At 38.6% G+C, this 12,378-nt stretch overlaps 1 protein-coding gene across 1 annotated transcript; it reads right to left on the bottom strand.

Annotated features, from left to right (window-relative positions):
• Nucleotides 1-4,750: 4,750 nt before the first annotated feature.
• TEX12 (testis expressed 12) lies at nucleotides 4,751-8,553 on the bottom strand. The gene is made up of 4 exons (XM_056107546.1): nucleotides 8,491-8,553; nucleotides 7,414-7,525; nucleotides 7,267-7,318; nucleotides 4,751-4,907 (listed from the first exon to the last, which is right to left on the bottom strand). Exons 1-4 carry the CDS (start codon nucleotides 8,551-8,553, stop codon nucleotides 4,751-4,753), a joined length of 384 nt encoding a protein of 127 aa, XP_055963521.1.
• Nucleotides 8,554-12,378: the final 3,825 nt, after the last annotated feature.

Here is a 12,378-nt window from a genome sequence, read left to right on the forward strand (position 1 = left end):
AGGGGAGGAACTTCAAAATACCTCCAATCTCTCAGTCTCCTTTTCATGACAAATATTCCAATAACCTACACGCAAAACAAAGCTGTTTGGAATACCAGAACTGCACAACCAGTAATTGTCTCCCTTCCTAAACGTTTCTCTGAATCTGTCCTCATGCTTTCCAGTTGATCCACTGCATCAATTTCATTAAGCGACTCCACTCCTCTGAAAGATTCAGCTCTTATAAAATCCAAATTTCATCTGCCAACAAGAAATTCTGCAATCTGACCACATCCCTTCATCCACTGCTCATGGTTTACACTCATTTAATTTACAAAGCACTTTCTTACAATCTGAGTAAGACTCTGAAAGCGTGATCTTAAAAGATTTGTAATCGGAGACATTTCATTTTGGAATTGCTTACATCTCCATTGAGAGTGTGATAATTCCAAACCATAATGTCCCAAAGTAGAGTATGGGGGAAACGGTCTTCCAGGGAGGCAGGGAGAAGGTGGAAAAAGGAAGGGGGTATACTGGGGAGAATGGTAGTGAGGAATGTGCACTGGTGGAGGGATAGGTGTTTGAACATTATATGATTGTAACTCAGACATCAAAGCTTGTAACTATCTCACAGTGATTCAATAAAAAAAATAAAAAGAGAGTGTGCTAATTCCTTTCTTTTACTTGGCTCTTTACTCTCCAGAAAAGCCCTCATTCTCTCTTGAATGTTAGTTTTTTCTTTCTTCCCTTTTAACTATTATTCTTCATTTCTAAAAAAGGTGTAACCATAATCTCATCAGTAAACATTTTATCAAACCATCAAATACTGTGCTACAAATTAAGGGTATCACAACAAGATTCAGTCATTGCTCTCCAGTTTTTTTTAAATTAAGGAATAATTGATATATACTAGTTTAAGTAAGTCTCTAGCAGTTTAGATGATATACTTCCATTCTTCATGAATTCTCAGACGAATAAAATGACAAATGTGTTTCTGTTCTTCTGTGCCTTTGAAAAAACTTCCCTGTCTGAAATATCCTTCCTCTTTCAAAAAAATACATTTCAAAATAGAAATGACTACTTCCCACTCCTGACTTCTAGTAACTTTAACTTGGAATTACCAGTATTGTCAAGAGATCTTTGAACTTTAAACAGAATGTCTTCTTACCAAAGACATGCAAGTTTATTTCAAGGAAAGAGTTGTTAAAATCATCAGAAGGGATAATAAAGTGTATGAGAAAGTCTGTATTTCCCACAGTGCCTACTCCACTCCAGTATGATATACAAAAATGTTCAATGTATTTTTTACTTTCAGTGAAAAAAAGATTACAAGCTTGTGAAATTTTATTAAAAGGAAATATATTAGATATGTAAATTAAAAGGCAGTTGAATTCTTCTAATAGTATAACTCCAATTGTGAAATAGTTATTCTTTATATAGATAGTACCAAAAGCCATAAAAAATGAATTTAAAAATGTCTTGATTAGGTTTTCAAGAACTTCCATATTAGGAGTTCTAGCTGTTCTGACCAGTAAATACGCTGTGACTCAATTCAGCTCTCTGGTTTATAAAATAAAATGATTACATCAATTCTCTGAACTGACTCAAAGAAGAACCATGTGCAAGAACATGGTGACACAAGACATAGTAAGTATATTATATAATCCAGCATAATCCAGCATGAAATAACCTGTTCATCTTATCTTTTACAGTTATTGGAAGAAATGCTTGTCTTTTTATAAAATTCAGAAATGCTTGTATTTTATTTAAAAAAAAGAAGCATTTTTGAATGGTTACAGAACCAATAGTTATATTTATAACAGCTCTGTATTAAATATAATTTTGTAGGTTAACAGAATGAATCAAAATCAATGTGGGATACCATATCAACTTAAATATAGTCTTCTAGTTTCACTTAGTGTTATAAATCTCATTTCTAATAGTTACTTCCTGGGCCCCTATCCTGGGTCTTAATTCCTCTATAAATAAAATTTTTTACACTTAATAACAGATTAAATATCTTATTGATTATGCTTTCATTTGTATGAGTGTTTGTTATGTGGTTTATATCCTTTAAACAATTAATTTGGAGAAAATAAAATAGTAATTTGGGATCAGAGAGATAGTACAGCAGGTAAGGTGCTACCTTGCACACAATTAACCCTAGTTCTACTCTCAATACAATATATGTCCTCTATACCACATTCATAGATTATGTATATTTCTTTAACAATTATATTTCATTGGATAGATACATTTATTTAAACATAACCCTCCCTAGCACATTGTTGAAGACCTGTATTGTTTAATCAGGGCGTTTTCTTTCCCATGGTTCTTCTGAGTAGCTATAAATGTAATCCTTCCATAAACTTTCTTTTGGGCTACACCCAGTATGTTCAGGGGGCACTCCTGGCACTGCTCAGATGACAATAATATGGTGTCAGAGATTGACCAAATGGGTCATATGCAAAGCAAGTAAGTACCTTACTCCCTGAGCTATCTTTCTGGCCCTCACAAACTTTTTTTTTTAATGCTTCTGTACTTTTTATTATTATTAAAAAATGTTTTAATAGTAAGTCATCATGAGGTACAGTTGCAGACTTACACATTTTTGTGCTTGGGTTTCAATTATACAATGATCAAATACCCATCCCTCCACCAGTGCCCATTTCCCACCACCACGGATCCCAGTATCCCACCCTGTCTCTGTGGCAGGGCATTCCCCTCTGTTCTCTCTCTCCTTTTGGGTGTTGTGGTTTGCAAAAGAGGAATTGAGTGTCAATCATGTTTGGTCTATAGTCTACTTTCAGCATGCTTCTCCCATCCTGGGAGGGTCCTCCCAACACCTTTATTTGGTGTTCCCCTCTTTATCTGAGCTCCCTTTTCCCTAGTATGTGTGGTTGGCCTCCAAGTCATGGAGTAAAATTCCTGGCACTAATCTCGGCCATTCTTGGGTGTTAGTTTCCTATTTTGTTACTTTATGTTCCCCAGATGAATGCAATCTTTCTATGTCTATCCCTTTCTTTCTGAGTCATTTCGCTTAACATAATACTTTCCATGTAGTACCACGTGTATGTAAATTTTGCTTCACAAACTTTTTAAAAGATATCTCGCCCACACGGCAGAGCCTGGCAAGCTACCCGTGACGTACTCAATATGCCAAACACAGTAACAACAAGTCTCATGATGGAGACATTACTAGGCCCGCTCGAGCAAATCGACGAACAACGGGAAAACCGTGACCGTGACCGTGACAATATGATCCGTGAGTGTAGAGCCAGGAGTAAGCCCTGAAGACAGCCAGGTGTAACCCCAAATGAAAAATAATAAAAAATTTAGAGGCTGGAGCAATAGTACAGCAGGTAAGGCATTTGTCTTGCACACACTCAATCCAGGTTCAATTCCTGGCACCTCATATGGTCCCCTAAACCCTTTGGCCCCCAGAACAAAAATAGATAAATAAAATTTTTTAAATAGCAATTTGATGAAATGAGATCTAAAATTTACAAGGCAATAAGGCAAACACGCTATTTGTCTATGAACACCCATGTGCTACTTACAAACATATCCAATACATGACTGCAAAAACATACATATAAAAATTTATATACTGTGATGTGATTTTAATCTAGTTATTTTTATATTAAACACTGAAAGTTTTTAATACAAATAATAGTAGTACTTACATTAAAAGAAGTTTTTCAGTTAGATGAACATTAGAAATCCTAAAGCCCAAGTTCAAATTCTGATTTATAATAGGATTGTAACCAACTCTGCCTACTGTTAACCCAATTTCTTTAAGTTTGAGCCACTAATCTTTCCTTATAGAAAACTACTGTTAAGGCTTCTGAATATAACTAATTGCACTATTTATGTGGAAGATGTGTGAAAAAGCCAGCTCCTGTAAGGTTGTGATTAATAATTTCTGGGTTTCATTTTATCACATTTACCACAAGAAATTGCAGGGTCAGAAGAGTGATTAGGGTGAACACTTGTCATGCACCTGCCCTAGGTTCAACCCCTGGAATATTGTCCAATGAACATCACCAGGTACAGTCCTGCAAGACCCCACACAACATCCAGGTAATCTCTGGCACTGCAGGCCTTGAGCAGTATCACATCCTTGAGCACCTGTACTGAACTACAGGCCTGGGAGGCCAGTGGTATCCCCCATATCTTCAGAGCACTGTGTGGGAGGCTAGCCCCCGCAAAAGTAATTGTATACCAAGATTTTTTTATTATCTATGTATAACAACTTATAATGAATAGGGTAGTAGTATTTTATAGTAATATCACATGGCAATGTTAAATATCATCATAGTACACAGTAATATTACATGAATGAGAAAAGAACAAGTTACCTTTAAGGTTTTGACTTTTTTATACAGTACAAAACCATAAAAAACATTTTAAAATAATCTCCAAAACTATCTGCAATTTAAACCATATTCTAAAAGAAAAAGTGTGACATTGTTCAATATTATCAAATTAACCCTTTAGGTCCCCTTTTAGTGATTTAAGACTAGCAGACTTAAGGAAAAGATTCCATAAATAATTTAAGCAATTCACACCTTTACAAAATATGCAAAGTATCTAAACCTCAAAAGAAAAGCTACATATTTCATATTAATGTACTACTTAAAGTCTTTTAAAATCTAGAAAATAAACTCAAGAGTTTCCCTTTCTGTACTTAAAGTATACATCTTAATAACAAGAGCTTTCAAACATAAATGACATACTTTAATTACAATAATAGGCTTAAATTCTCAGTTCAAGTACAGTTTGATCTTTGCAATGTATTTGCAATTACTGTAAACTTCTGTTTCAAGAATTCTCTTTTTTGTATTAGAAAGTTTTCAAGAACATTCGCTTCTTTGAAGAGTCCATCTATCTCGTCAATATAAGCTGCATCTACTGCTGCTCTCTCACTAATGGAGAAAAAAAAGTTTAACATTAAGATAGTTATAACTTCTAAAACATCTTAATAATGGTGCTCGCTCTTCTGGAGCACCTCGGATGGAGGTGGATTGAGTTTCCCTCCCCGTCCCAAGCAGAAACCCAGCAGCCGAAAACCTCCAGAACCCAACCACAGGCATATTCAAGGCCATTCTCTACAAGCTTGAATGAGCCACACACAAGAGGGAACCGGCAGAAAAACCCAGGAATGTGGGAAACCAGAACTGAGATCTCCAGTCCCGCTTGGATCAGTTCTGGGCCTCCTACCCCTAATTCCCCAGTTCTCCAGTAACTTGGTAGTCACACCCACAAACTGCCCCCAGCGCCATGCAATCTCATCCATGGCCAAGACCCAGAGACCTCCTATACTCTAGCCCACTTACATACCGAAAGTAACACATTTTCTTTGGTTTTAAAATACTTGCTTGTATTCTATTACATACAGGCTTAAATAGCTCAGAATGAAATACAACTTTCACACACTTTCCTCCTATTGTGCTCGGTGGTGGGATTGGTGTTTGAATATGATCTGTAATGAACTATTATTAACTATTTTTATGAAAATAAAAGATATAAAAATTGCAAAAAATAATAATGGTGCTCTTTGGGCTAGAGCGATAGCACAGCAGTAGGGCGTTTGCCTTGCACGCAGCCAATATGGCCGACCCGAGTTTGATTCCTCCGCCCCTCTCGGAGAGCCCGGCAAGCTACCAAGAGTATCTCGCCCGCACAGCAGAGCCTGGCAAGTTACCCGTGACGTATTCAATATGCCAAACACAGTAACAACAAGTCTCACGATGGAGACGTTACTGGGCCCGCTCAAGCAAATCGATGAACAAGGGGAGGACCGTGACATACAATAATGGTGCTCTTTATTATGCTTATGAGGTAAATATTTCATTTAAATGACTGTGCATAAGAAAGCTTTATTAATTTATACCATTCAGTACAAATTAAATTAGCTTCACAAATAATTTAAATATGCAGTCTCCTCACACAACGGAAAGTGTATCTTAATTTTTTTTTTTTTTTGCTTTTTGGGTCACACCTGGCGATGCTCAGGGGTTACTGGCTTTGCACTCAGGAATCACTCCTGGCGGTGCTCAGGGGAAGCTATGGGAATCGACCCTATGCTGGGAATCGAACCTGGGTCAGCCGCGCGCAATCAAACGCCCTACCGGCTGTGCTATTGCTCCAGCCCCAAGTGTATCTTAATTTTAACTTTTAAACTTTATACATGTTATATTTTATATATACATATATAGGTATAGATATATAAATTCCTATCAAAATCATTGTTCAGTAAATTTATTTTTGTTTTGGGGGCCACACCCAACAGTGCTCAGGGCTTACTCCTCACCCTGTGCTCAGAGATTACTCCTATCAGGGATCAGGGACCATATGGGGCACCAGAGCAATAGTACAGCAAGTAGGGTGCTTGCCTTGCACGTGGCTGATCCAAGTTCTATTCCCAGAATCCAGTATGTTCCTCAGAGCACCACCACAAGTGATTCCTGAGTGCAGTCAGGAGTAAACCCTGAACACCACTAAATGAGCCTGTCCCGCCTCCAAAAAAAAAAATGGTAATGACTATATGTGGTGCTGAGAGATCAAATCTGTGTCAACCTCATGCAAAGAAAGTACCCTACCTGCTATACTATCAATTCTGGTTCCTGTCCAGTAATTTTCAAACACCTTATAGATCAATGATCTCAGGTAAATAAAATATTAATTTCAGTATTCATATTTAAACATTTATATAAAAATAAAACCTGCTTGCTAAATTTACATTATCTAATTTCACTCTTTTTGTTTAGTTTTGTTTTGGTTTTCTTTTTGGGTCACACCTGGCGATGCACAGGGGCTACTCCTGGCTCTGCACTCAGGAATCACTCCTGTTGGTGCTCAGGGGACCATATGGGATGCTGGGAATCGAACCCAGGTTGGCCGAGTGCAAGGCAAATGCCCTACCCGCTGTGCTATTGCTCCAGCCCCTAATTTCACTCTTAAGTTCACCAAAACACATTTTCTCAAGTTTTTGCATAAAATTTTAAAAATTACGTCATCTAAACTAGAGGATTAGAAATATTCGATCTAATATTAGCTCTGTAACAGCAAAACAAGGGATATTTACTTGAAAAGTTGGGGTTATCTTTGAAAATAGCCAGTTAATCTATTAAAAGAAAAAAGGCAGAATTAAAATTCAGTTTTTAATTACTGGGAAGGACCCAGAGTTATGTGTTTTGCAGTCACTAACTTCTCGTTACAAAGTTTCAAGAAGAAAACTAGAATCTAAGAGAAAAACCCAAAAGAAACACTATAAATACTTGCCTTAGGAGGTTTGCATATGAAGACATCATTACATTAATTTCCTTGCTCATATCTGTTTAAAAAAATCATTCAGTAGGTTATAAACCATGACTGATCTTCTGTATTACAAAATCAATGTATAGAAAATGTAAGCATTTAAATCATCACCATTTAAATCTTTTTCCATGACTTCATCTTTAAAAAATAGTCCACTGATTTCAGAGAAAGAGGAATCTGATTTTCCAAAAGAGGACAGCTGTGGACTATCAGGCATTTGGGGCTAAAAAGTAAAGAAAATAGGTAGACAATCAACAAGATCCTTAAGATATATACTTTGTTTAAAAAAAAAACAGGGAAAGGCAAATATGCTAAAAAATACATATATTAAATCCTCACTAAACCTGACTTTAAGCAAAGTGATAAATTAAGGAAGTAGGTCCTCTAAATCATTTTGTTCCAGGAAAGCAAGTTTTGTCTCTTTTCAGCATTACAACAGGACAGTAAATGAAACTGTGTTAAGGACCAAATGAATTTCTGTCATTTTATAAGTCACTTGAAATGTTATTATCAAAATTTTAGGACCCTTCCTGCAATTTAGCATATTAAATTTTACTTTGGCTTTATTTTACATTTTGAATAATATATTAATCTCCTTGTAAAAGTTTCCTGCATCCTGAGCAGCAGATGTTTTCATAGCAATATTGCAAGACTTTCACTTGCACAAAGACTTGCAAAATTTTGCAAGTAATATAATCCTTAAAGGAACAAATAATGACCCAACTACAAACAGAACAATTGGTGCAGGTGGTAGTGGCAAATATCAGGATACAGTACTCTTTAAGATATCAGTAATTAGACCCAGAGGTATATAGTACAGTGGGTAGGATGCTTGCCATGCACGCGATCAACCCTGTTTCAATCCTGGAAGCCTATGTGGTCCCCCACCCCCACCCCCATCCCAGGCTGCCAGGAGTGATCCTTAAGCACAGAGACAGGAGTGACACCAGACTATCACTGGGTGTGACTCCAAAACAAACCACAAAAAGGGGTAGCACCCCAACAGTTCCCTAAAGACTTAAGAAATCAAAAGTAACATTACCTGCTGGAAAAAATCCCAACTGAGAGATATAAAAACATAAATTGCATATATTGATACTCGCTTAAATTGGAGAAATCTGGACCGTGCAATAAAACAGAACACTTTAAAAATTAATAACAATAATGGCTCCAGGCTAGACAGATTACCTCCAACTCTCTCATCCTCTTGCAGTTTCTAATATCAGGTTTTGTCAGCTGATTTGCCATCATATACTGGACGGAAGAGCTGCCAAGGTGAGAGTAATGCTGGACTTAGGTACGAACTCAAGCTCCATAGCTTTTGCACCTCCCCCCCTCCGACACTCCTACTGACCCTGCTTAAGCTTATATTTTGTGCCATTCCTCTGGTCCCACACTACAAATTTCCTCCATTCACACAGCACCAACCCTACTTTTCAGGGGGGGGGAAGGGCGTTAAAATAACGGGTAGGGCACTTGCCTTGCACACGGCTGACCTAGGTTCCATCCCCGGAGCCCCAGATGGTCCCCCACCGGGCTCCACCCCAAGCCCGACCAGGAGTGATCTAAGTCCTGAGAACCGCCAACCCATAAGATAGGTAAATAATTTATTTACCTCATAAATAAATAATTTATTTACCTATCTTATGGGTAAAAGTCACCATATTAAATTATTTGGTGAAGCTAAAAGTATGTGAAGCATGAGTGTTAACGCCTCGCAATTTTCTTTTGCAAGATGCTAATCAAGCTGACTAAACCTGACATGACAAGAAAAATGTACCACGAAACATTCTTTGAAGGCTATCAAAGTTTTTTTTATTTAAGTTATTTAAGTTTTTTTTTTTATTTAAAAGCGCTACTTTTCCGTTCCTTTCCCTCATTTTCTGATTCCCCCTTTTCCCCTGGCGCCGAGAAGTTGAACCTTCTGTGCTGAAACCTAACATGGGAGAGTCACAGTAGCTAAAGAAAACGCAGAACCGGATCTGCACCCAAGTTCTCCAGTCAGTCCCCCCGTGGTCAGGAGCCTGGGTGGGATGAACTACCTAGAACCCTTTGGCTACAGAAGGACAGTCAACACAGTAGCCACGAGGTCCCCCAAGTGCCAGCTGAGAAGCGCAGAGAAGCGCCTGGAACATTCCAGCACGCCGCTCACCACACCCGCCCCGCCGCGGGCGAAAACGTTTCCGGAGAAGCTCCTCCGAGGATGGCTCTCCTTCCCCCTTCCCTTTTCCTTCCACACCTTCCCCTCCGTTCTCATAGTCAACAAAACGCACACGTCGATTTGAAACTTTCACAATTAGGTTATTCCGTTTCTGTCAGGGGGGGAAATCGTCTGTCCTCGCGCCGGACGTCAGTTAAATCCAGGCATGGCCACGAGGCTGATTTGTTTGTTTGTTTATTGATTGATTGATTTTTGTCAACAAGCCCAGTAAGGCCACCGGACCCGGCATCTAAGTCACAACCGGGCACTCCCCCTCGGCCTTTGGCAACAACGTTCTAAAGTCCTCTTCCACCGCGTCGCCTCGGCCATTTTGGCCATTTCGGCTCCCTCCGGTCACGCCTCTCGCCCCCACGAGGCCTCCTGAGAGGCCCGAGCCATCCTTTCACCGCCTCGCTTCCCACCCGACCACACTCTCACGGGCGCTCATCTCGCCAAGCCCACGCAAACACCTGCTGCCACTCCGCGTCGCAACCTCCCTCGCCGCAAGCTTCCCCGTTGTCGTCGTCGTCTTCGTCGGCGTCGGGACTGAGGAGCCGCGCCTCTCTGCGCAAACTCCGCGGGCGGTTGCGCAGGCGCCGTGGGTTCCCACCTTCCCGGCAGCCACCGCGCCACACGCGACGCCCTACGCCCCGAAGCTGCTGGCGCTGCTGGGAGAGATTTTTTTTTTTTCATTCCGCCTGTTGCCAGACCAGATGGTCTGTTGATCAGATCGGTAGATTGCATGTCTTCCAGTAATAAAAAGTCCTTTCTAAAAAAATAAATTTTTTTTAAAAATGTTTTTAAAAATGCTTCCCAGGGAGTGCTTGGGGGAAGAGCAGCAAAATCTGACACCAGACTTTCAAAAAAGGGGAGAGGTGAATGACCAGAGCAAGCCCCGGTTGTGGAGTAACTCTTGGCATCTCTCATATGAATATAATATGGATATATGTAAGCTGCCCACTCACAGTTTTCAAGTCAGAACCCATTCCTCACTTCCATGGACCCTCCTCCACAGACCCTTCCCCTCTTTTTGACGCCTTTGCTGCACCCAAACTCACAGAATTGCATCTTTCTAGAATATTCTTTTTTTTGTTTTGTTTTTCTCAGGTTTTTTTTTTTTTATTGAATCACTGTGGGAAAGGTTACAAAGCTTTCAGGTTTAGGTCTCAATCATGCAAATATCAAACACATTTCCCTTTACCAATACTTATTTTTTACCATGAAGAACCCCAATAAAACCCCACCCCCCACCCCTCCCCGTCCCTGTGAGGCAGATGAATTTCTAGAATATTCTTGACGTCAGAGTAAGTTTAATGAACTTAATGAGTAGCCTTCACAGAATGTTTCGTGGTACATTTTTCTTGTCATGCCAGGTTAGTCAGCTTGATCAGCGTCTTGCAAAAGAAAATTGCAAGGCATTAACACTCATGCTTCACATACTTTTAGCTTCACCAAATAATTTAATATGGTGACTTTGACCTGCAATTTCAAAGATAGAGAGTCTGAACTTATGCCCAATTGATGGGCCAGAGGTAAAAAAAATATAACACCTCATAAAACAAAGGTCAGCGACATCTCCTTCATAAATTGCAGGTACTCTTACCCCTCAGCAAATTGTATTTAACACATACATGCATAATTATGTATGTATACGTGTGTTTTCCCTTTGACTTATTCAAATGTCAGAAAAGTTGTATTTTTTTGTACAGGTTTATTGGTTATGGAAACGCCAATTATAATTAAGTTCCTAGAAAGTGGGTAGATGGTCAAACTTGATTTGCTAATATTGTGAAATATCTCATTTAATAAACCAGACTAGATGATTATGGGAAGTTACCCGTAGTCTATTTAAAAATCCTATTAACTTAAGAAATTATAGCAAAAATTTTCCCATTTATGGTAAAATGAGGGGAAAGTTATGTTTTCATAAATCAGTGTATTAGTGCTAAAGGATTATCTTTTATTCTGATACTGTTGTCCTTCCTAATTTATTTGGTGTTAACTTATCCCTTGATGAAATAAAAAGTTAGACGTTCTAAATTTTTTTGTCCTACTTGGTACAATACAGTGTTTATCTCTAATTATTATCCTGAAATTATTCTTCATGGTAGATTAAATTCAGTGGTCTGGGAAACTCTGATCCAATTCTTCTCCCACATTTCTTGAGATCTAGAGAGGTAGTTATATAATTCTTAAGTATTTTCAGAAAAGCAAAATGTTCCTCTAATACATGAAATGTTTACATCAGATTAAGAGACGACAATGAACATTTTATTTTATTTTTTAAAATTTCACCTTCATTGTAAACTAAATTAGAATAAGTAGGAGGCTATGGAGAATTAGAGTTGTGTCAGTCTTCAAAATAGTCAGAGGGCAGGGACAGGAGAGTTAGCACAGTGAGCAGGGCACTTGCCTTGCAGACACTTTTAAGCCCAGCACCACATATGGACCCCTGAACCCCGCCAGTTGTGAACCCCGAGTAAGCCCTGAGCATGGTGGAATTGTGGCTCCAAAACAAATAATAGTAATAATGATCAATATATTCAAAGGGAAGCTATCTAGTCTTCATAAACAGCCCTATTAAATAGAATGGACATAAAATTAATGTATCCCTAAACTAGGAAATGGGTAAATTATATGTACTACACCTTTGAGTAGTGATGGAGAAAAGTAAGTAACAATGTAGCAACTAAATTTAACTTATCTAATAGAAATTAAATCAAATTAAGTTCCTTGGTTATTTGATTACATGTCTTCCTAATCACCTTTTGATTCCAAGTTTTCATGTTAATTAGCCTGCTTATGACTACAGTTAGATTAAAAATTGGCTGTTTCAATTTCCATAATGGGTATATTCCTATTACATACCTCTGAAG

The sequence above is a fragment of the Sorex fumeus genome, unplaced genomic scaffold (assembly GCF_029834395.1).
Source record: "Sorex fumeus unplaced genomic scaffold, SorFum_2.1 ptg000169l, whole genome shotgun sequence".
Classification (NCBI taxonomy): Eukaryota; Metazoa; Chordata; class Mammalia; order Eulipotyphla; family Soricidae; genus Sorex; species Sorex fumeus.

Bases quoted from the DNA above. Each gene is read 5' to 3' on its own strand.
- TEX12 (XM_056107546.1), bottom strand. From the start codon at position 8,553: ATGATGGCAAATCAGCTGACAAAACCTGATATTAGAAACTGCAAGAGG. The intron at 7,526-8,490 runs GTAATCTGTCTA...TTTACTTTTTAG, and splicing joins AGAGGATGAGAGAGTTGGAG to CCCCAAATGCCTGATAGTCC. The intron at 4,908-7,266 runs GCAAGTATTTAT...TTTCTCCATTAG, and splicing joins TCATATGCAAACCTCCTAAG to TGAGAGAGCAGCAGTAGATG.